Source organism: Onychostruthus taczanowskii, unplaced genomic scaffold, assembly GCF_017590055.1.
Source record: "Onychostruthus taczanowskii isolate IOZ18803 unplaced genomic scaffold, ASM1759005v1 scaffold2, whole genome shotgun sequence".
NCBI classification, from domain to species: domain Eukaryota; kingdom Metazoa; phylum Chordata; class Aves; order Passeriformes; family Passeridae; genus Onychostruthus; species Onychostruthus taczanowskii.
In genome coordinates, this window is record NW_024499239.1 from 13,756,355 (window position 1) to 13,782,444 (window position 26,090).

Consider the following 26,090-nt stretch of genomic DNA (forward strand, 5'->3'; position numbering starts at 1 on the left):
CCATGTTTTCAAAGCTAACAAAAGGTTTTGAAAGAGGTGCTAGAAAGGTCACTGGGTTTTGGAAAGTCTTTGGTCTGATTTGTACAGACTTGAACCCAGGTTCTGCTGCCTCTCAAACCTGACAAACACATCATGATATATATGTATTCTTCTCTGAATTTCACAATTGTCCATGTTTTCAAAGCTAACAAAAGGTTTTGAAAGAGGTGCTAGAAAGGTCACTGGGTTTTGGAAACTCTTTGGTCTGATTTGTACAGACTTGAACCCAGGTTCTGCTGCCTCTCAAACCTGACAAACACATCATGATATATCCAAGTATTCTCAATTGCTTTAGGGCATAGCAATGATATTCTAAATTTTCCCAGAGTACAAATGTTTATTAACTATTTTCTTCACTAAACAGTGGAAGTATTTGTAAGTAGAAACAGAATGAAATTATGTATCTGTGAGCATAGCAATCCTGAAGATGAAGTAGTACCCAACATCACAGAAAAAGTGAAAGAATTAGAAAAAAACAGGTTCTCATTATAAATCAGAATCTACCTGTAAAATATGGACTGGTTATTAAAAGATGACTATTTTATCACAACTTTCGGAGCATTGAGAAATGTTCACTACTATTGTATATTACAGGTATTTTTATCTAATGTGACACATGCCACCCCATGCAAATAAAAAAAAAAAAAAAGATTAGTAGTGTGGCTTTTCTCTTTGCCCTGCAGAGCATGCCATTATTCTCTTCCTGCTGATTTTTGTGAACCTGGAATTTGATTTTAAGAAAAATAAAAAACTTTCTCATTAAATAATGTTATTTAAATGCAAGACAGACATGAATGAGCTCTAACTGTACTCACAAGATGACTTTTCTATAATTATTTGAAAAAAAACCACTTCCTACTAAATTTCTAAGGCAGGATAAATATACTTTAAATTCTGCTGAGGGAAATAATTAAGCAAAGTTGGAAACTTGCACGAAATTTTCAGGGTGCTGCTGTGAGGGCTGATTGACATGTTTTTCTCATCAGAGTTGAATAGAGAAAAAAACCCCAAACTAGTTGAGGTACTCGTTGCAGTTTTGTGTTTTCCCACTCGGTGGCAATGATTCCCTCTCTTTCCTTCCCTGTTCTGTGCTTCCTCTCAGGTAGCTGCTGCTCTGCATTCTGCAGCCTCCATTCAGAGCAACAAACAAGGGAAAAATCATAGTTTTCCTTTACTTCAAATATCAAAGATGGCAAAATAGAGGAGTTTGTTAAATGAAAATGTATTTTATAGTTCACTTGTCAGAGAAAATGTGTTTGATAGGAATTTTTTATCAGTTTTACTCCACTCTAGGGCACAGATCAGTAGCAGTATATAAAGTACTAACTACAAACAAGTTTAGCATGTTTCTGGACTTTATAGCCCTTGACAGAATAACGCAAATAATAATAAATACAAAAAAGTCCTCAGCACATTTACAAGGCATCACAAGAGTGTTTTTACCCTTAATTGTCTTCTGTTTTCTTTCTTCCTTTTTGTTTGTTTGTTTGTTTGTTTATTTTTTCTTCCCAACAGCAGGAATAAACTATCTACTTGGTACTACTTGGTCTGCAGAGACCATACTGGAGAAGATGTCTAACTGTGCTGGCTCACCAAATGTATCTCTGCAGAAATTCTAGCTAGGTGCAAGGTGGCCTTTCACAACATTTACAGACCTTTCAGCTTTTGCCAGAGTCCATGAGGTTCCATTGGCTGGATCAGACGTAGCAGAGCTGCAGAGGGCATCAGGCTCTGAGGCACACACAGCTTGGGAGCACTGCAGCACAAAGCATTTCATGTCTCCCACACAGCAAGCACAGCTGGCACTTGAGATAACACATCCAGGCATGGTAGGAAAAATATCTTTGCTTAAGACATAGAGAAGGTTTGAAAGACAGGCTTAACGTTCATAAGACTCAATTCAATTGGTGTCTCAGAACTAGTAACAGCCTGGAAGTACTGGCTGTAGAGATGCTGGTGAGCGGTGGCAACAGTCATGACTAAATAATGACAGAATCGAAGGTAGTGGTGAACAGTTTTCATAGTGGTTCAGCAACATCCCCTCTATCCCTGCCCACACAGGAGCAGCAAGTGGGGAGGAAGGCTGCCCTGCTGCCTCTTGCTCTGCCACTGGATTTTGGAGGAGGATGAATTGAAACATCTTTGTAAAAAAGAAAAGGAAAAAAAAAAAAAGGAGTTGGGAGACAGGGGGAGGAGAGGGGACAGAGGGGACAGTGGGGACAGTGCACTGGATTTGCACTGGAGTGAGAAACAATGCAGTGAATGTAGAAGGCTGGGGGGGGGATGAATTAAAATTGAGGTTATTGGAGGTGACATATAGAGCACAGCAATATTTTCAAACTCATGTCTTGAAGACTTTGTCTGTTCATGGATTGTAGTTCCTGTGATTCAGACATCATTTTGGTTTTCCATAGTTCTACTTTTGGATATGAGAGGAGGTTGGGTAAGAGAAACTAGAGGCTACAGAAATGACAAAATTAACTAGAGGAAAAGAGGGGCAAGGGGAAAGGGAGGGAAGATTTTGCTCAACTTAGTACACTTCTGTGGTCTGTATTTGAAACAGTAGAATATAAGCATGTGTATTTTTGAGGAAGAGAAAGGAAAGGATGGGAAGGGAAAATGTGAGGAATGAGTACCTCACTGCACTGTTCAGCTACAGGCTGCCCTGCTGTTGCTGGATGCCAGCATTGGTAGTGCCCCTGTGTGGGCTGACTGGAGAATCTCAAGTTGATGCCCTTGTGGATGTGAAACTAATCTCAAGAGTAGGCTGAAAGGAGTAGTGGTGCTGTCAAAAAGGCTAAGAATGCAAGAGCCTGGAAACTCGGTAGATTCTGTAGGATAAACTCTAACAGATACAATAAACACTAACAGATACACACAATGGGAGGCAAAAGAGGGAACTTCCCAAGAGCCTGCCAGGTCAGTTATTTGCCATGAGATAAGGCATGGACAAGTGGTCAGTACATTTCCTATCAGCTTCAAGTCTGAAAGGTAATTCTGTTCACAAAAGAACTGGGTATTTAAATACACATAGTGAACATAGTGTTCACAAGTTCACATAGTGAACTTGCCATCTCACAGAAAATATAATTTCAAAGCTATTGCACATTCTAACTTTTGTTGAATTGAACATTGGGGAAATCAAAGATTAATGCATCATATTGTCTGTTCATTGAGTGCTCAGTCTGAGAGAGCTGAAGAGGGTGTTCAGCAAAGACTACACAAAATGAGGCAATTGTACATAACACTTCTCATAAGTATTCTCCCAGCTTTCAGCCTTTTGCCATTCAGTAACATCCTGAGCCAGGGATGACTGCAGCATATTCAGAAGTTTTCAATGGGTTTCTGTCATGGGGAGTTCTCTTCCTGAACCTCAGGAGACTATTAGTAATCACAGTAGCCTGACAAGGAGTCTTGCAGCTCACCCTCACCTTTTAAATGATGGTTGGGTATTTGATATGAACTAATTTTATTTCTTGTCAAATAGTTCTTCTGCTCAGGATTTTCAAGGTTGCATCATGAGCAGCTCAATTTTATGTCATCCCACATATTTTAGCTTTATTTGACTGGATAATGAAAAATACAATGTCACATCTCAGAATCTGAATACCATCCCTTTGTTCCTAAAGCCCCAAACTTATTTAGGTTTTAACTTTTCTAGACATTCTGTATAACTGCAGTTAGTTTAAATTGTGGCAATTTTTCTAAACTGTAAAGCAAAGCATCTCAGTGTGCAGTGGGCCAGAGTCTGCTTTATAACTGCCAGCTGATTCACACCATACATGGAAATTTTACTGCACATGGAAGACCCCACAGTGTTTTCTCCTGTTACCCTCCTTCATTACTATTTCCTTTATTTATTTACTTCTTTTCCTCCTCTGAAAATAGGTGCAAGTTTTGGCCAGGCCATTTCAGTCTGTTTCCTGCTGTAGGCTGACTGTCGAATGCTCCCGTCAGCCACTGGTTGTGTAGATTTCCATCCACAAAACTGAAATGTCACCATGTCCATTACCAGCCCAATCTAGGAAGTGCAGTGCCCCACTGAATATATTGGTATAACATATTCTTGAGAGCAATGCAGACTCGGTCCTGCAGTATTATTCCCTTCTGTGCATACATTCTAAAAGGATCCCATGAGCACTTCTAGTGTGGAATTCAATCTTGCAATCTAGTACAGTATTCTAAAGATGACTTGAGAAAACAGTGGTGTTATGTTATAATTTTGGAAAGTAAAACAATGAGGACAAATAGTGGTAAATACACTGGTGTCCTCACACAGTCCCAAAAGGACTGTATTTGTGAGGACAAATATTGTGGGCATTCCCCAAGCAGTGGAGAAAAGTTGTAGGAGAAGATTAGGTCACCAACTGGAAGTTTTTTGGTTGGTTGGTTGTTTTTTTTTGTTTATTATGATTAGATACATTCTAGTTTGAATAAATATTTTAATTCCTTGTGGTTTTTGCTGAATACTAATTATCCGTCAGGGCAATGAGTGCTGCATGACAGGCTGTTACATTATTTCTTTGATGCAAATAACAATATTTTATACCACCCTTCTTCACTAAAGTGTGATTTTGTACTCAGTTCTTTTAATGTTTTGGCTTTAGATAGTGACAGTTAGGATTAGTTTAATAGTTTGTTCTTAAATTGAAGCGACAATGACCATTTAAACCTACTCTTTAGTTTTTGTTGTTCTACTGGTGTTTTACTTATAACAATATGTCAGCCAGTAATATTTCACTTCTTAGTACTCTCAGACACTGGACCTTGTCACAAGGAAAATGAAAAAGATTAGCCCACTGTTTTGACAAGCAAGCACCAGATATTTTGTTGCTAAGAAAAATCTCTTTATCTGAATCTGACAGTTGGACCCAAACATATCGACATATTCTAGTTTTGATGTGTGTGCTTTTTTAAATTGGCCTATATTACTATTTCCTTCACTTTTACAGGTACAAATACAATTTTCTGGAGTGCTGCTGTTAAGATCTGATTATTATGATTATTAGATATATACCTCTCTAATAATCATAATTACTGAAATTAAGATGCAAACTACACCATAGGCTGAAGTCAATAGTATGGTTTTAGTTAACAGTAAATGTGAGGTGGAGAGAGATAGAAGGAAATAGAAAAATGTGGGGGGACTAAGTAGAAAGATAGCACCACCCATGGATCCAGACAGTGTCCCATTAGTCTTCTTCTGTTCTTAGTGGTGGGGATTACAAAGTCACTCAAAACTTCTCTCCACTTATACATTTTAGCAAGCAAAGGAATTAATTCTCATTGGGTACACAGTTCTCTTATTCTATTGGTTAAATTATTCCCTTGTTTCCAATGCTAATTATTCCCAAGCTCAGTCTTCCTCTTGTTTTGAGTCAGTGGGCTGTGTCCTCTCCCTGCTGTACTCAATCAGAGCTGATTTCAGCACAGTTGCTGAGTTGTCTTTCTTTGTGGATTCTTTATGTTCATTATCAGGGCTCCCCCCAGCTTGTTTACTTCTTCCTAATTTGAGCTAATCGGACAATAGTACCACCTTTGTCTCACCTCAAGTCCAGTCAGGTAGCTCAACTTAATGCCCAAAAATCCAGGAGTTCACTGAGATGTATTCAGAACAGGGTGTGTTTGGTGGTCACAGATGAGCAGTTTCTTCATTTTACGGTTTGTCATAGTTGGCAAAGTCCTCTGGTGATCTTAACACTGGGGCAATTATGACCTTTTCAGTCTTACAGCTGCTTCCTGACCACTTAGTAGAGCAAACCCTGGGAGATGGGTTTTGAGCATCAGCTGTGCTTGGGAGCCTGTGAAATTGGGCATAGAGCACCTACAAATGTCATAGTGCTTCTAGAGCCAACATGGGTCCAGAGGCACTGTGTGCCTGCGCTGCCCTGAGCAGGAGCTCTGGTGTTAATAAGACCTGCGGACTCATGCCAGCAACTACCCAACACCGCACCCCTGGACCTGAGATGATTAAAAAAAGGATGGCAAGAAAGCTGCATGGTGCCACACAGTCAGCGAGAAGCTGTAGGAGTTCATTAGCTCTCATCAAGGTCTGACTGGGCTTATTAACTGCAGCTCAGCACCACGTTTCTTCAGTTCCTGGTGTGTGGGCTGTAGGTACAAGAAATCCTCTGCAATCTGAAAGTTCAATGGTTATTTTAATAAGAGAAAATTCTTATTTTTGCAAGATCCTGAGATATTTCAGACTTAAAAATCACACTATAGTGTATGAATCTTTCCCAGATTAATTCCAGCTGAGTGGTATGTCTTCACAGCATAACCTTTTTGCTAATCCCTACAGTGATACCTCTGCTCCAGCAATGTTCACCCAGCCTCTCAGTTTGTGAAGTTTTAAAATTCCACACGATGCCCTATTTCCTCAGGTGCTTGGTCAGTGCATAAACAAAACATGTGAAGATACCATAATCACTAGCAAAACTGTGAGAAGTTCACCATGCTGAAGAGGTGTAAGGTCCAAAAGCACATGTACAGGCATTTTAACTATAAATGTGACAACAGCTTCACTGTGAGAAATAGAAGCACCAAAAAAAGCGGAGGTGACAATCAAATCATCAGTTACGATCTGTTGGTAACAAGACACTGGAAACACATGAGGTCCACAGAAGATTTAGAAAAACCAACCAGGAAGAACCATTTCCAATAAGTCTCTTTGGAGTATTGTTAATCATTTGGAAAATGAAATTGGGATTTAGACAAGAGTTGTGAAAAGTGCTCATGCTGGAAATATGAGCCACAATAGTGGCTAGAGCAAAACAAAAAGAGGAGTGTTAAAAGAAAAAAGAAAAGGTTCAAGACAGTATTAAGTACAGATGTTTGGATATACCTCTCAACTACAAAGTAATTTACAGTAACAAGACTGAACTTGAGCAGGCTGAAAAATGTCATGTGACAATTATACTAAAAGAATTGTTTCTGCACAGTAGAATACAATAAAACTGATTCTGCCAGGCCCAATTCAATGCTGTTATGTGCCCTCAAGGCACCATTTATACTCCAATAAAGCGAATTTGCGCATTGAAAATTGTTATGTCCTTAAATCACAAAAATCCCCTGAATTTTGTACTTGCAAAGCTACAAAATGGCTAATTCAAGACTCTTCCACAGAAAGTTTAGCAGTTAGTATTTTTCCCTCTCATCCCAAGGATGTGTTCCTGGGTTGGGATTTTCTTATTTAGGATCTTTGAGAAATAAAGGTCTTTGAGGTAATGAAAGATCGTTTATCAAAACAAAAGAAGAGTCTTTAATGGGTTACTCTTTAGCTCTATTGTAAATGTAGTGGCCCATTCCAGATCAGTCAACTTCTTCATCAGCTTAAAAAGAAATTTCAAATAGGGCAAATCCCAGATTCTGCCAAAACTCCATTTGTTTGTTTATTTTTTCTTATTTTGACTTGCCAAGGGTTTGTGTTTGACTTATTGCCATGAATAAAACTATTCCTCTTTCAACAATGGGCTCTCTGGGAATGGTGTGGGAAAGCTAATCCCATTACACGGCTCTGAAGTTCCCACTCAGTGGTGACCCAGGACCTGCAGCTTATCAGGCACTTAGCAGAGCTGTCAGCTGGTCAGCTCAAGTGGGATATTCTTCTTTGTGAAGTGAAGCAGGCCAGCAGGAGCAGCAGTAGGGGTTTGTTTGTTTGTTTTAAGTAAATAGAACAACAGGGAACTTCTACATCCTTGACCTGAAAGTCATGTTCTGTAAATAGAAGACATTAATGGTAGAGCATAGAACGGCGTCATTAACACATTGGTCAGATGTGTTAATTAATTTATAATCCACAGATGAGAGGAGTCTCCCCAAGATGCTGTGTCTCCTGACATTTCCTGTGACTCTCTCCCTTTCCAATAATTCAGATTATCCAAGTACTTTCCTAAGTGTCTCTTAAAAGAATAGTTTTCCTTCAAGGGAAGATGTTTTCAGATTCAATGGTGCCTTCATAGTTTTGCTCCTAGTGGTGGGCATCTTGTGATACCTATAGCCACATGGGCAAGGTCTCCTGATGATATTGAAGGAAAGATAAATACCTGGAGAACAAGTCCTCTTTTTTTTTTTTGCTAAGGTGGAAACAGTGGCAGTGCTGCCTGAGGATGGGGGCCTTGCTTTGCAGTAATGAGGTGAGAATTTGCTGAGAGGGACAAGATTATACATAGAAACATTAAAAAAATGCATGGGAAAACATGTAAGAGTGTCTTGGTTTTGGGGAGAGCAAGATTAATACAGAAGAGAAAAATGTGATTTTTGGTTTTTTTTAGTGTAATTGTGCATTTGACTTATGAAGACATCTCTGCATGAAGGGCAGGATGCATCTGCCTTGCAAGCACTACTGTTTTCCAGAAGCCCAAGCACTGCAGACTGCAATATAATAGAATGCCTGATTGAGCCTAACCCAGTCTTATTAGTGTTGGTGTCTTAACTGATTGTCCTAATTGTTCAATTAAAGCAAAATATTATCTGGTTGTTGCTAGAAAATACCACACTGTATCAGAACTCAGAAAAATTTGGATTCTGTTTATGGTGCTTGTGGAAATCTTTTCCTGTGCAGTTCTTGCCATTATTTCCCTGATATTTTCAGTATTTCTCCTTTACCTCAATGTAAGTGCTTGTATTCAGGAGACATAAACCAAACTGTGCTCAGGAGAGTTTTGAATGGCCCAGTGATGACAGCCTAACCAGAAAGTATAGTCATTTAAAGTGTCATTTAGAGAATGGCCCCCTTAAATTCTTCTGTAAGAGTCAATGCATTATTTATTTATTTTTAAATCTCCTTTATTTTAAGCAATTATATTACTTCAGAGCTCCCATTCCCTAATGTACTTCTCAAGATGAGCCAATCTTGAAAGCTATGAGGTGTCATCAGTTCCCGGGGCCAGTGATGACACTGAAGAACCTCAGTGATTCCACAGACCAAGGACTCTACATGGATTTGTCCTTCAGCTATAGTTTGATAATTGTTTATCTTCATAGGTTTTTAATCAATGCCATGGCATTCCATGATTCTGACTTTCTGAGGGTTTTTTCTCATTTTTGGTTTGTTTTATTTTGTGTCATTTTGTTGTTGTGTATTTAGACCACATAGCATAAAAGGCTAACAAAATGAAGCTGTCTTAAGGGCACTGGGGTGTGTCCCCTAATACTTGCTCACAGAAATAATGATGATGAACTAGATAAATATGATCTGTGTTTTAGTTGTGCAATTTTTTTTAATTGCCTGTTACTTCATTGCCCAAGGTCAGTCTTGTCAGACAAGTGGACCAACAGTTCTCTAGAGTAACATAAAACCATTAAGTTGCTCTTTGATCTTGCACCTTCTTTAGAACCTTTTAATCAATTAACCATGAAGCTACTCAGCTTGTCTTATTTCCTGCACATAAAACTACTCTGGTCTAGCTGACACATTACTACATTATAGATCAAAGATTGAAGGAAATTTCACATCCAGCCAGGATAATTATGTGGAATTTTTCTGAATCCATTATATACATTTTCATGCCTCAAGTGGATGAAAAACAGCATTTTGATCTAGAATCAACTAAAGGATTCATGTGTATTTTAAAGATTGGTTAAATGGGTTTGTGCATGATTGACCTTACACAAGGTGTGGATAGATTTCATGGCAATGTTACTGAGCCTCAACTGCCCATCTGTCCTTTGAAAGTGATCACTACTGATAATAATAGGAAACATGACCCGTTGTAACATAAGCACTGATCTCTTGCTTAGGATACCTTTAAATAAAAAAGGTATTTTAAATGTTGAATGTATTGTAATATGATACAGATTGAAATCCTCTTAGCTCAGGAGTAAAATTTTGATAACAGAAGGAATGGTGGGTTTAGATTTGTGAAGGGTCACACTTCTGTGATCTTATTTGTATTCAAAAAATGCTTTTTAAATCAAGAATTAGAGATACCTTCAGTATTATGTTTTTAAAGATTTGTGACTGTTTATACGTTTATTTTCTAGTTATATGGGAATGAAGGTGTGTTAAGATAAATATTCCATTCCTTCTGGCTAAATACTGGAATACACAAACAACTTCAATCAGCTCTTCATTTCAGCTTCTCCCTTAAGTGGGACAGTGTTACCCACACTGGTCCAGAGGAGCAAAGCATCTGCTCATTCAGATTTTGCTTAAGGCATATTTTGAACAGCTGTTTCTTGTGGGACTGGTTTCTTCCCCTTCTGCTTGCTGATGCTGAAAGCAAAGATGGCCTGGCCCAGATAAGAGTGTCACCTGGTGCAGGTGCAGCGGTAACAGGTGGAAATGCCAAGAGCCAGCATGATTTCTGAACAAAAATATGGCCCAGTGAAGAAGCATTTTTGAAAGATTTCATGTTATGAAATAAAGGCGTAGGATATTCTTCACAAATTTCACCTTACTCCCTGAAGACTTATCTTGAAATTAGACTCATTAGACTTAGAAGCAGGTAGGAACTGGGAACTTTTAGAGCATCTATAACTCACATTCTTTTCACTGCTAAGTTTCAGTCATGCTCTCTTTGCAAATCCCTATTGATTTTTCTGAATGTCACACTTCCTTTAGCTAAACAGATCCCTGCTGATATTTGTCTTCTTCCTTTTAAGCGGAATTAAAAGTGAATGAACAAGTTTGTGGATAGCATGGATAAAGTGCTCTTTGATAGATGTACTTCTTGTCTTCTGAACAAAGATGAGTGCATTCAGCTCTTGGTACTAAAGAGGAAATATTTTCCTCAATCTCCTTCTGTATAAATCCCTCATTTAAATCTAAATGGAAATTTTCCAGAAAAGGGAAGGATATTTGTGAAGCTTATTTTTGCATTTACCACTGCAGTATCTTTTTCATGCTGGATCCAGGATACAGTGGGGTGCTTTCCTTCTGGGATTTGAACAGACACAAAAATCCAGAAGGAGTCAGTAGGCGGTTACACTTAATTTTGAGAGTAAAGCAGGCCAAACTTTATGTTCTTTGTTTGTTTTGTTTCTACCTCCAGCTATAAATCATCCCAGATTCATCAAACTGTTTGCAAATCTAATCCAAGCTGGACCAGGTTACAGACTGGACCAAGATGTAGGTTTATAGTAATGTCTGAAAACAGGAAAGACTTTACATCAGAAAGGAAAAACTATCTGGTTTCATTACATGTGGCTTCAAGTTTCATTACAAAAGGTTTTACATGGCTTTGATCCTCTAATTTGGCTAAAAACTGAAAAAAAAAGAAGTGATCTCCATGCACACACAGCTATTTCAGTGCATGCATGTGACTAAATTAGATATGCTGTACCCCAGTGAACTACGGTGTGTTCCACACAGACATGCTGCATTTAAATGCATAGAGTGCAGTCAAGATGGATTAGGTCAAACCTCCTTGCTGCCAGCTACCTTGAATTCTTAATCATACCTGCTGCCCAGGGGAACTAAAAAGCCTGAATAAGTTCCTATCCTGAAAAACAAACAAAAAAAAGTACACACTTTCTACCCTTATATATCCATGTATACACACACACACACACACTAAAGATTCTACAAGAAGAATCTGTTTTCCATAATGCTTTCTTATGGAGCCACAATTAAGTGAGTCTTTAAGAGAGAGTACTAAAGAAATTACTTCAAGAAATGACTTCACTAGAAGCAGTTTTACTACAATAGTACTCACTTAATTTTATTTTTTTGTTTACAGACCTCCTGTCTTTAATTTTTGCGCGCTGTTGCTGAAGAGGAATTGCCAATTCTCTTTGTTCCCCTGGAGCTTGGATTGCAGCACTGAAGAGCAGCCTCCTTTCCCACAGATTCTCAGCATCAGTTCAATGGGGCAGCAGGGAGAGCTGAGCAAGAGGGGCACAAATGTTTTCCCAGAGTCACACAAGTGATTGCTCCTTTAGCCAACAGGCTGCAGGACAGACCACAGTTCCATACCCAGGTTTGGTGCACTGAAAACTCCTTTTCTTTTAGCAGATAGGAGTTGCAGCGGCTCCAGGCCAGCTAAGTTGGGTTTACAGCTGCTTTGCTTCACTGAAACAGCATGAAACAGTTTGAATCAACAGTGAATCTGGCCCTAGATGTCTTAAATCTTTAATATTTTCTTCTGTCTCATCTAATACGGTTGTTTTCCTGAATTTCACAAGCCTGTTAATTACCATATGAAATTCAAATGAACTGTGATCACTTCTGCTAAAAGAACTCATTCCCAAACAGTTCTTTCATGTCTGCATGAAGTAGGATGACTTGTGTAGCTGGTCACTATTTTCTGGACTTTAAGTGTCCTTTCTACAGAAGTTTGAAAATACATGTTTGTATTTGTTACCCACAATCAATAGCAGCAGTTAATTCCCTTGTGAATTCACTGCCTAACGTTTGATAATATTCCTTATTAGCCTTACCTATTTGAATGCTTATTCTTCTTCTCTTAGTAGAAAACCTAAACAAACCAGACAAACTGGGGCATATTTTCTGTTTGTATTGTTTGCATGTGATTGCTGAGCAGATTTTCAGTGAGTTCTAGGTCTCTTTACCCTTCCTTTCAATTAACCTGGTTACAGTTGCTTTTCGGAATGAAAACTGACAGGCATCATTCTCTGTGCCACACGCAGATTGGGAGTTCTATTACTTAAATAGTTTGACAGCCAGTTTCCACTGATTGGTAGTAGCACTTTGCCATAACATTTTAATAAATAATACTTGATTTTTAAATACTCAAATGGTAATTCGTTGGAGAGTGTTCTTTCCATCACCAGCATGGTGTTTTACCCTGATTAGACACCTCAAGTTATCTTAGGGAAGGCACATGCAGGAAGGCGATTTGCTGTGGCTTTCTGCAAATGGGAAGGAAGATGTGCCATCTGGGAAGGCTGTGGGAATGGAGGCACAGTCAGGCCTGGAGTCAGGTGAATGGGAAAGGAGAAGCAAGCAGTGTGTGGAGTGCCTGGAGCAGGAGGGAAAGCGTGAATGCCAACGGCTGGTCTGTGGTTTGTGATAATGAGTGATGAGCACTGTTTTGATCACTTGGGATTTAAACCTTTTGCTTCTCACATTAAAGCTGCTTTTCAAAGTTTCTCATTATGGTTTTTTGTTTGCCTTTTTTTTTTTTTTAATTTCAAGCAATGATGAATCTTTTTCTGCAGGGGAGTATGTGCTGTGCCATATGATCTTGCTTGTGGATATTCTGTGTAGGTACATGTGTCTTGTGTGGTTTCTTTTATTTACTGTTGACAATGTTTCACGCTCTTACCTTTCCTCTACAAAATAAGCAGAAAACTACACAAAAATGGGTGAACCATTAGGGAAAGTGATCCAATGAAAAACAAAACAAAACAAAACAAAACAAAACAAAACAAAAAAAAAAAAAAAAAAAAAGACAAGAGAGAACAGGCAAACCTCAGACTCTTTAAACTGGCTATTTCCAAACAGTAAGCAACTTCTAAAGCACAGGTCAGAAAGTACTCCTCTTATTGCTGTTACCACAGCAGAAACACATAAATGTGATTAAATAAATACAGCTAATCAGAAGCAAAAGAAAAAAAACCCAACCAAATTTGCAGTAAAACCAGCTCAAGTTAACCTAATCTCAGAGGCCTTTGAAAGAAAACATATTTCTAAAGATGTTCTGTGAGAGATTTTAGGCACAGCTGCAGGAAAAAGACGGTATCATTTTCCTCTCTCTGGAAGCATTAGATAGATCTGTTCTGGAAATTAAACAAAGTTGACAAAGTTTCATAGAAACAACAGTTACAGGAAAAAGATGGTATCCTTTTCCTCTCTCTGGAAGCATTAGATCTGTTCTGGAAATTAAACAAAGTTGACAAAGTTTCATAGAAACAACAGTTTGAAGCCTAGAATGTTAAAAACTATGAGAAAGAAGAAAAATATCCTGAAGAAAGGCTACTGGATTATTTTAAGGAACTTTAATGTCAGAATAAGCAACCCAGGCACATTAATCCTATCTTTACTTGTCTCTTGTGATATGGAAAGTATTCTAAAAGGAATTTTAAAAGAAGTATAAGTAGTAGCAGTCAAAACCAGATAACAATTCCCCTGGTGTAAGTCTAAAAATCCACAAAATAAGTAAGTTTATATCACTCTCTGGCTGTCAGACAGTTTCAGAGTAGCTAGTTTAACATTTTCTGAATTATAAAGGCCATTAGAATGTTTTATCTCTGTATCTGGATGTATAACCTTCTTCTTTAAGGCAGGTCTTCTGATCCCTCTACAAATTTTAATGCATACAAAAAAAACAAGTCTCAATTTCCTGTATGTAGTATAAGGCAGTGATTGAGAGTACTGAGGCTCAGTGTGTAGAACTAGAGGAGTTTCCCTCTAATCTTGAATGAAATAAAAAGAAGGAGTTGTAAAGACCAGGAAACACTACTAAGGTCAGCATTCAGAAATAATGTTATGGATCTGGGAGGCAGTTTTAAAGCCTGTTCCCATGGCTGAGCAAAATTCCTGCTGCACGGGTGTCATGCTGTAGAGCTGGAGTGTATTTGCTGGGGATAGCCAGAAGTCTTGCTGTTCAGTGAGAAGACTGTTCTTTCTCAGCTTGATAAATGACATGCAGCTCCGACAGAATACTTCTTCTTTGCTGACCATCACCCCTACGGACACTGGCCAGAACAGCAGCAGCAGGAACATACCCTCCAAGTCTGATTTAATCACATGGAGCCCAGGAGACTAGTGAATGGAGCTGTTAACTCTCTGTTTAGTTTGCTTTTCCCATCTGTGTTTTATTAAACTGAGAGCAAGATTTATTAACTTTTTTTAAGATCAGGATCTGCTGGTGTCCAAGATGATGGTTGATGTTAAGGTATACATACACAGTTTAAACTGGCTGAGGGCCAAAGAGGCCTATGATTTCCAGCCTAGACAATTTATTTACAGAAGGACACTAAATCTCTCTATTCTAAAATATTTTAGAAAGGATGAGCATGACTTCCCACTCTCCCAGGAACACAATACATTGGGAACACTGTGAAAGAGCAGGCTCTCCAGGCAAACACTTCAGTTCTACTGTACTCCTGACAGATCCTACATAGTCACAACTACCAATGATTTTCTGATTTCTGCTCCAGAAATCTTAAAATAGATTGGAGGTACAAACCAAGAGTCCTGAATGGCTCAGCTGGTGAACTGCACTTCATGGGAAATGAAATTATGTGCCAGGCTCTCTACTGTAAGGTGGGATAGCTGAAGCACAGACACTTGCATGCCTAATGAGCTACTGCAGGAATAGCACTTGCTTCCTAAGGAGAAGGAAGGAACCAAAAGATGGGATTTTGAATTGCTTTGAAAAGATACACCTTGTGTCAAATAATAGGGTTAACTCAAGACAGAAATATCAAGTTTGTGTTTGTCAGAACTGTAAAGGTTCTTTTTTTTTAAAAAAAAACATGTAAGTTTCAAGCAGCAACAGATAAAGCTCCCAAAATAGATCTTCAATACAAACAGCCCCCAAGACTTGACAGTTTTCCAAATGTTCTGGGCATTTTCTTCTTAACAGGGAGCTCCTTTCCATAACATACCACTCTCATCTCTTAGTCATCACCTTAGTCACCACATCTTAGTCATCCTCCCATCAAAATTAACATGGTGACAATCCACTTTAATGCCTTGCTCCCATCCCTGCAAGTACTTTATGGATTATTAAGTCTTCCAGACTTTTTGTCACTTCCAAAACCTCTACATGCTCCTCTTTCCAAGCAAATCCTTTCATAACATCATATGCGTGTTATATTGAGGCACCTACACATATTACACATCATATTACAATGATTCTTGTAATATTAAGGCTCTTGGTGTCCCCCTATGGCAATAGAAAGTATCTTGAACACAAAACTTTACTACAATAGATCTTATAAAATGAACTCAAAGCTTGTTCATAGCCTACCATTGGCTTGCTTAGAACAGTGTTTTTATGCCTCAAATATCCATTTGCGCCAGAAAAGTTAACACAGACTGCAGAATCTGGTTCCATGTGTGATAACTGCTGTTCTGAATTGACTTTCAGTGTTAACAAAAGAGCAATGTCTTTAGTTAGCTTTATTCAAGAATGGTTTTTTTTCATGCTCTCACAATTTTGTCATCTGTTAGATGAGAGTAAGTGCTACACAAATTAAGCAGCATTCATGTGTTTTCTCTTTTTTACAGCTTTTAAGAACACTGGCAGAAAATGATGGAATCTTCAAGTTTTATTTTTCTTAGTTTCTAATGAAAGATGAATTCTAATTGTATGCTGTGCTAAACTGAAGTGAGAACTTGGCCACGATACTGAGTCATATCCTTCAGATCCAATGCATTTTATGGATTTTATTCAATACATTAAAAGCAGACTGTATGAGAGTGATTCCTAGAGGAGGCAGGAGACACAAGAAGAAAAACCTAATCCCTAAGCTCTGTGTTTAAAGCTGCATGACTTATGTTTTTGAATGAACACCTGTGTCTGGAGTGTTCTGCAGTGAGCTAAATTCTTCACTGTGGTAGTGATACCTAAAATGACAGCTCCTTCAGATCCCCATTTCCCTTTACAGGGACAAGGCAGCCTATTATAGCAGTATTACAAGATACTTGATTTAGGTGTTAGAAAGGCGTTAGGGTGACCCATCCCATTGAGGGAGTTCTCTCTTGTCATGCACAGTGGCACTTTGTGATGCTTCAGGATGCATGAGGTTCTGAGAAAGGGGGCTAAGGAAAGCTGAATCACCACTTGATGTAGGTGCCTTGTTTTTCTTCAGAGGAGCAGGTGACAAAGCTGGGTTTGGTTTTTGGGGTGTTGGGTCTCCTTCCTCATTCTTGCTTGCAAACCACAGAAACTCCCTCTCTTGATGACCTCAAGATCACCAGTAGCTGCCAGTATTGCTTGAATACCATTGCAAAGTTCATCTTTCTCTGTCTATACAAAGACAGAAAGCAATTCAGCTCCAGATACAGGGACTTTGAGCTCCAAGAGATCTTTCCATACCCAAGAATACTGTTTAAGGACTGTCAGGCAAAAACGTCTTCTTTTTCCTCAAAGCTACTCCTATTTACAGTAGATTTTTTAGCAGTCACAGAAACTGCAAAGAAGCCCTCACACCAAAGGCTGTTTCACTGGATATTTAGACAAATACTGAAGTAGACTAAGTAAAAATAAACACAAAATTATTTGTAAAAAATATATTAGAAAAATAAACCTGGTTAAGTATCACCCCATCCAACTTCTCACATTTAAAATACTTAGCCAAAAATTAGTGAAACTCTAAAGAATCATACTACTTGCTAGAACAACTGTCAAATTGCCATTTTGATAACCACTAAGGTATTAGGATAGACTCAAATTGCCTTTTTCTGCAGTGTACTGTATTTATAAGTAGTTTTCTTAGTTTTGGTATAAGTTCATCTGAGTTCATAATGCACAGATATTTTCAGATGTCACTGCCTCTAGGTGTAATTATCCCAAGTCAATTCCTTCTTCAGATTTTCAGCAAGGAATACACTAGATTTAGGGTTGGGTTTTATTCTGTTTTTTACCAAATATTCTTTGCAACAGATGTTTAATTAAAGGCTGCTAGACAATTTAAACTTCTCAGAAGAATACAAATAAAAGCTGTTAATGAAGTAAATATCTGTTTAATTTACAAACATCAGTAGCATTACTGATATCAGTCCAAATATGACAAAGCACACTGCATTACACATGTACATCTAACTTCTTTGTAAAAAAAATAATAAAATAAAATTGAAAAAACATCTGCATTTTTACAGGGTACCCTGGGTTTTACTGAAAGAAGAACACAACCCACTATTGATTACCAGTTCTACATTATAATTTAGCAGCAACATGTTAACATGGGGAACATTAGGGGCAGTAAAGTAGTTTTATTATTTGGGGAAAATCACAGTTTTTGATAGCACAGCCTTTTTTTCTTTTTTTATAAAAAAGGTAAAGAGCTCCATAGGAATATTAATTTATAAAGATCTATCTTCTAATGGAATTTTCTACACGCCATCTTATTTTCTGTAAGTATTGTATATAGGGAAAATTAACTTCTCTACAATTGCCATCTAGTGTAAAGACATTTTCTGTAATATATTACAGGTTCTTGGAAGGTGTCCTGAATATCTGCTATATGTGAAACTGCAAATTGTCACCACTTTCTATTCAGTGACACCAAGTGGTCAGATTCCAAGGAAAAGGAAAAGGGAATGGAAAGGAAAAAACAGACTGAAAACATTTACCCCAAGACGACATGCTACGTTAGTTCTATTGCAAAAAAATCGTCATTTTTAAGACCTTTAAAAAATTACAAAAATACTGGGACAAATATAAATTAATATATATTAAAGCATTGAAAAACAGTAAAAGGGATGGCCTAAAAGGGTTAAGTACAATGTACTTTGATACAATAAATATTTCTCAATGAAACCCAATACTGTATAGAGCTGTTTAGAACTCATAAACAGAAATCCATATTATTACTAATTTATCCATCAATAATCTATTTTATCATCCCCAGAACATTTATATTACAAAAATTAATACTGTAAAAGGGAAGATAAACACTTTTTTATGCTTCTTTTGCTAACATGCTGACATAAAAGTACACATCATCAGGAGATTTCAGGATTATAGTATATTCTTGTATCTCCTTTTTCCCATTCATTAAATGAGACCCCATCTTCTCAAGATGCTTAATAATTCCAAAAGACAAAATGTGTTTCAAGCAATTGTTATTTCTGTATAATCTGATTCTTTTTGCTCATAAAGCTTCCTCATCCATAGGCAAGTGATTGGTATGGTCTGTCAAGACAATAAAATAGATTGATACGAAAGTGAAAAAACAAGCCTCATGTTCTGGTCAGTATTTCATCTCTGAGCTGTTAAGTTGAAAGTCACATGTGTATAGTGTCAGTGTATCTTCAGCATGTTATAAAGAAGAATCCATGTTAAAAGCAGTTAAAGTTTCCCATTTCTGCTGCAATGTTACCAGGTCTTTTTTTTTTTTTTCTTCAAAGCTCCTCTTGGGTATGAGAAGTCTCAGTTCAAGCACTTGAATCTTTTTTTTCAATGAAGAAAAAGTCTTTATTCTCATAATAAAAATAAGTCTGTTCTGTATTTTACAATATATTTCAAATATTTCCACTATGAAGCATTAATTAGTCCGACACGGTCAATAAGTATACAACATTTTCAAAAGACAAGTGTGACAGGGACACTTAGGAGGGACAATTTGTACAGCCACACTTCACCACTTTCTCAACCTCGTCCACAAACGACGACCCGTCGGTGCACTCGAAGGAGTATTTCCGCCTCTTGCTCCGCAGAGGCCCGCAGCACTGCCCGGCGGAGCACCCGCCTTTACATTCTAGTCTCGATACCTTCTTGGTCGTCTGGCACGCAGCATACCCTTGCTGCTTTTGGTAGTAATCTCGGACTCGTTCCCCTCGACAAGAGATTTCTGTGGGAAACAACGTTTAAAATAAGAGATAGAATTTTGAGACGCGGGTCAAAGAATGTGTAACACAGGAAGGTGCTGTGTTGCTATTTGCAGTTGGGATTGGTATTTTAAAGTTTGACTGAGACTGTGTATTGGAACCTGTGTATTCCAAACCTAATGTGATTAATGCTGGGTTTCATTCCCTATACCTCCTATTTTTGGTAAAGCTTATGTTATGTATGTGTAAACCATAAATACGAAGCTATTACGATGACAAGAAAATTGGATGCTTAAATCTTTTCCTCTTTTATAAAAATACACATCTTTTGTTGCTATACTGCTTGCAGCTGGTTCTGTTTACCATAGGGAAATGTTTTAGAGAGCATGCAATTTAATTTATTAGACCTGGAGTTTAATATTATTCAAACTCTTATTTAATATAAGTTACATTCCGCCAACTTCATAAATTACTGAGGTATAAAGGCAGCTAAAAATGAGACATCTGTTAAAAGTTCTACAACCATATTCTTCTATTCACATCTATGTACAATACAAAATAAATGCCATCTGGGGTAAGGGTAAAAGAGGGAGAGGGAGAGCTTTGATAGACAAAGGAGAAAGAAAAAGGTAGGGGGAAAAGTCATCCTGTTTTCATCCATCTCACCTGCATAATTCGCTGTGATAAATCAGTTGAAGCTGAGAGGTCAAAAGTAGAGTTTGTGATAAAACTAGGAGCAGAATCATTGGATTTGGCTTCTCAGTTGCAGAAGGTAGAGAAACAATAAATACAGAAAGATACAGCAGGTAAAAGGTAATAGTTAAATATAGTAAAAATGTGTTTCTGAATAAAGGCAAAAAAAAAAAGAAATGTTTTCACAGCAAAACGTTTGATGAAAAAATCCTCAAAATGCAAACAAATTCATGGGAAAGGCTTGGTTTTTCTCTCATCAAGATACAGTCTTATGGTAGAAAAAAAAGCAACAAATGTGTGTGTTGTGGAAAAAAAAAATTGGTCATGTTTTTGGCTGTTCATGTGCTTGGCTGTTCATGTTTTACTAAAAAAGCCTATTTTCTAAGACCACAACAACATGAATGACTTTTTTTTTTACCTTTATCACAACTGTCCCCCGTGTATCCGCTGCCGCATTCGCAATATGGTTTCCCAAGTCCTGAAAGCCTACATTTGCCATGTTTACACCTGATGGATTGGCAGGGGTTAAGCAGCATTTCCTCTTCATCACAGAGGACTCCCCCATGTCCCTGCAGGCATTTACAACTGTATGAAAATGCATTGATCGGCAAGCAGGTACCATGCACACATCTACAGGGGAAACAAGCCCAAGAGAATAAAAATAAATTATTCATCAAAGTTCAGGCTAAGCAACATTAACTACAAATACTTTGGACTGTACTCAGAAGAAATTGCTTTTGTTTCTAATGGACTTTTTCAGTGAGATGCAGTGAAGTGGTTTATAATTGGTATGCAGGTTTACACAAAACAAGCTGCAGTACAAAGCTCCCTCTCACCAGAAAATAGCCACTGTAGATGTGTTTATGGAAAAATTTTACAGGCCACAGGTATTAAAAATATTTTCTGACTACCTACATTTTCAGCATGCTTTTGAGAAGAACACAGTGAAATCAAGCCAAAGAAAAGAGAAACTCACCTGAAATTCTGGTTCGTGTATAATTAAAAGAAACTCCATATTGTTACTCATGAAATATGGGGCTCCCAGCACAAAGACAGGTCAGGCACTCCCTAAGAGAAGCTATTCTGACTCAGGCAATGGCAGTTTCAAGTTGAACATGTGCTTTCCCTTCAAATACAGTAGTCTGGATTGCCAAGTGCAAGTAGCAGGGCCTTGTAACAACTGAGGCAGTTCTGTGCTTCTCTGCAAGGCAACAGCACTCCCCCAGAATTCAGACCAAACCTCACACTAGGTGAGGCTGTGCATTGTCAAGTCTCACCCAAAGTGAATAAAGCAGCTAATTTCCCAGTGGAGCTTTGATAAACATTTGGGGTGGGCTCAAATCTTGTTGTTAATACAAAAAAGATTGTGAGTTAATCTGCATCTGCTAAGTTTTGATGTACAAAACTTAGTGTATGTGTGGGAACATACAGCTGGTCTTACTTCTCTTGGAGAGAGAGGTGATGTTTCCCAAAAGGAGGATGCTTAATTACCTGTTCCTAGCTGTAAGCTGAACATTAGGGGACTTCATCTTCTGAAACCACCACCAATGACTTGGAATAAAGTTACTTCCCTTTCCTCATTTGGCAGCACAGGGTCAATAACTTCCTTCCAAAAATAATGTTATTCTCTTTAACTCTTGTGTCCATAGAAAAATTTTCTATCTACATACTGCTTCCTAGGGAGATCACAGTGAAAATTCCTCGGTGGGGAGGAATGCAGTCCTAACATACAAGCCCCCCTTCCTGAAGTTTCTGCTCTCTAATATTTTTCCTCTCTATAGTGTACAACTCTTGAACTCACAGCCCCCTTAGTATGTTATGACAGCCACCTTAATAAATGAAAAAATTGAGATTAAAAAATATAAAAATCCCATTTGATCTAAAATAAAATAGTTAGTTTCAATTTGAAGATAGCAAAAATTAATTTAAAATTGCATGCTGTCTTAAAAGAAGAATTCTGTTAAGATGCAACATCTCATTTTGAAAGGAGCAACATCTCATTTTGAAATTTTAGGATAACATAACCAGTCTGGGATTAAAACCTGCAAATATAAAACTAATAGGTTAAGCACCTCCTACTTCTCTATTAGTCTGTATTTTGAAGCAACCACATTCTCTACAAAAATTAAAAATTGTTCCTGTGGTTGAAGTCTGATATTTCAAAACTGTTATTAAGCAATTCAAAATGGAAGGCATAGACAGTATCACAGGGCAGATAGCTTTTGTTTATTTTTCATTATGTTCAGCATTTGATCTTTCCACCATTTATAAACATCCACTTTTAGGACATCTGATCTACAGTTACTCAGGTGCCACTGACATCCTGCCATACTCTATACAGGCTTCAGATATTAAAGCAATCTGTGTCAAGGTCTTTGGTAAAGTTTTGCTTTGACTTAGAAGATAATTAAATTTTGGCTAATGCCAATTCTCATACTTTTGTTTCCACCTGCTCTTTGAAGCTCTAAATTTCATGCTCAGACTGTACTGTAAGGAACATCAAGCTAAGTGCAAACTCTTGGGCACAGTTTCATCTCATCTAATTTTAGGTACCTGTGTCAGGCACTCAAGCTGGATGTATAATTGCCATAAGCTCCAGACACAGTCAGTCATGGGGAGAAATGAGATTATCTAGAGGATGATTAGACAACTTGAGGTCTTATTTATTCTTTTGAAATGTGCTTATTCCTTTACTAACTAGAGAACAAACTTTGGTCACTATATTTTGAATTCAAACACCGCTATGTTGGTAAAATAAATGTGTCTTACGCCTTTTCATGATGTGCAGGGATCTCTAAAAGATCATCTGCATTTTTGAAACAGAGATCACAGTGACAATTCTGTTGCTCATATAAAGCAGAATGTCAAACTGTATTAGATGGATAAAATACATCTATTCAATAGACAATTTAGAGATGAATCAAGAAATACAGAAGGAAAATCCCCAGGAAGTAAAGAACAATGAAGCCCTCCTCCACTCCAAATAAAAAAAAAAAATTGGTTTGATTTTCTCTCTTAAAAGCTCACAGCACTGCATACAACTGAAACAAACCCAGTACTTTAAAGAGCAAACTAAATATTAATGCTGTGCTCACTTACTTCTGTCTTTGATACTGCCTACATCTAATACTGGTAACTTCATAATTTGCTGCAAGAAAGCACTCAGTTTGGGTGCTAATGTGCACAGTTATAAGAACCAATGAGGAATCTAATATTTCAAGGACAGTTTAAAGAAATTCTCTGGTTTTTCTGATAGTAGAACTTGTGGGTACAGTTTGATGTTATTTTTTAATCCTGAAAAATTGAAATGTAAAGTCACATTTGCATTTTATAACCTGCTGTGACTACCTTTCTTTAAAGTTACTGTGAAAGAGGACAGCCTAAAAAAAAAGCCAATAAAAAAGTAAATGCTATAATGATTTCCTTCAAAACCTGACAGCTCTAGTTCTGGGAAGAATTCAAAACTTTAAAGGTAGTGAAAGAGTCTATAACCAATATAAATAAAACTGTGTTGCAAAGCATGCTAACCACTGTATTAAACTTTAAAGGGTCAGACTCTCCACATACTATGTGAAAAGATGATTTAAAATCTCTTAGAAAACTTAGGCCACTGGTCCTTAAAAGTCAAATATTACATAGGCAAATGCTGCACTGAAAAAGCAGCAGCCAAAAGACCCAAGCAGGCTTGCTTTACCAAAAAAAAAAAAAAAAAAAAAAAAAAAAAAAAAAAAAAAGAAAAAGAAAAAGATGTTTGCCAAGCTGTAATAAGGACTGTGGTAAGGACAAACAGAATGGCATCGTGTTACCCAAGATGAACAAAATAAATTTGAACTTCTGAAGTTTCTGATCTTCTTGTGCTGGGAGTCCATGAACTCAAATAGAATCTGTCTCTACAGTAAATTTGAAAAATTAATATGCATAGATATCAATAATACCATATACACAATTATACATATATTGTTCTATCTCCACACATTTATATACAATAACTTTTCTACAGACATATATAAATATCTAAACTAAAATTTTCTGCTCAAATTAGTAAATAAAACTACCACACGCAGACTTAACCAGAAGTCCACCATAAAGACTGAAATCTATTTTCCTCCTAAAACCTGGGGTGATCTGAAAATAGAAAATATTTCGTATGTCTATTGTATAATTTTTCATAAACACAGTAGAGAATATTATTATTAATAATATTATTATTAATAATAACGATATTAATGGTTTAATTACCTCATTATTTACAACTGAAAGGAAGAAAATAGGGTTTTTTTTCCATTTGCAACTACTTCAAAATTATTTTTCTGCCAAGGGTTGTACCCACAGTTGCATCAGTGAATCTCATTACAAAAGGAGCCCATACAGAAGTCTGCAGGAGCACCTCCCAGGCTTCAGGCAGAACTTCAGTGAGATATGTGAATCTGCTCCTCTGAACTGGGGACTTTCCCTCATTTGGTTTATGGAAACAACACATGCTAAAACCTGGATGCTGTTTTCATTTTACATGCCCAGGTTACATTGCTTCTTGCAAGTGCGAACTTTTATGAAAAAAATACACGTAACAGGAGATGTATGTGCACATTATACTACTGTTTTTTCTTGAGGAAGGACATACTTATTTCCGAGACACGGGTCGTTGGTTTGCTGGTCACAGAGCGGTCCGGTCCAGCCGCCTTCGCACTCACAGGAGAAGCCTGACTGGCTGGTAGCATGGCATGTGCCATGCACACAAACTTTCTGATGACAAGGCTCACAACCTGGCAGAATTCCCACTTGTAGGGGCACATTTCTGAAGTCCTGGAGTTCGCTGTTGATGTACAGATTACGGATGCAGCCATGGAAGCTAGTGCCGTTCTGCCCTGGCGACTGGCGCAAAGCTGCTACGTTGTTTTTCACAGGCATGCCTAGGAAATGGATAATAGCAAATAATCAGTGTAATAGTCTCACAATTTTCTATACCATTTTCTCCATTTTTAAAATACTTTTAAAGGAATGCTTCTTCTAAGTTAATTATTCTTAGCTATTCAAACTAGAACCACAAACAATAATCTAGGTTTTGGAAATTGTCCTCGTTGTCAAGCATATGTGTAAACCAGCTCCAAACCTTCAAGTCTCTAAGTTATGTTTAAGAGATGAATAAAAGACTTCATCAGCAAAGAAGCTCAGAGCTGTGAAAAGGTCAGCTTTGCCTGGTTTTGACCTAGTGCATTTAAGTCCAGGATAGCACACAGTTTCTGAATCCCAGAAACAAAGGTTGTTGAAATTTAGCAGCTGATATGTAATTTTTTTTATTAGCTAAGATACTCAAATCCAGAAGAATTTAGTAGGACTAGCTCATCAAAATGGAGCTAGCATACACATTTCAAATGTGAGGTTTGCTATGGAAAATTTCTTGGAAAGGATAGTTTAACAGGTTGAGGCTCCAAAACCAAAAATACTTTTGTTTAGCATGTCTCAAAACCAGATTAATAAAATAAAACTAAAAGCCATTCATAGTTTGCCATTACAGTCAAAAACAAACAATAATAAAAATAATGCAACATCCAACTACTATGTGTATACACTTTTAGATGATGCAACTATCCCCAGTGTTGACCATTTTCAGAGTAATTCCTCTGTTACAGTCTATAGTTGTTAAGGTGTAATTAGAGCAGTAGGTGTATGTGATGCACTTATCCTGTTATAATCATTCAAGAATAATTCAGAAGGAACATTACTATCAAATGTTTTCTTGTAAACGTGAAGTTCTTCTACTCCTACCCCCTGCTTTTTGTTTTCTTTTTACTTATTGCCAACATATTAGCCTATAGCAGACAATTCTTAAGAGAGTGCTTTCTAACAATGAATACACAAATGCCCAAACGAGTCCTGAGATTCACAAGTGATGGAAATCAAAGTGCACTGAACATTAAAAAGGATCTGTTTACCTTAAAATAAATATTCTTAT

At 37.5% G+C, this 26,090-nt stretch overlaps 1 protein-coding gene across 4 annotated transcripts in view; it reads right to left on the bottom strand.

Annotated features, from left to right (window-relative positions):
• Positions 1-17,622: 17,622 nt before the first annotated feature.
• The window catches only part of SLIT2 (slit guidance ligand 2), a 258,466-nt gene continuing 249,998 nt past the window's right edge, over positions 17,623-26,090 (bottom strand). For 3 of the 4 annotated variants that reach the window (XM_041402671.1, XM_041402672.1, XM_041402670.1), the window contains 3 exons: positions 24,759-25,047; positions 20,556-20,767; positions 19,226-19,467 (listed from right to left, as the gene is read on the bottom strand). In XM_041402671.1, the coding sequence (XP_041258605.1) occupies positions 19,226-19,467; positions 20,556-20,767; positions 24,759-25,047 (743 nt within the window). Of the gene's footprint in view, positions 19,468-20,555; positions 20,768-24,758; positions 25,048-26,090 lie in introns of all 4 variants that reach the window. The other variant, XM_041402669.1, reaches the window with a different exon arrangement.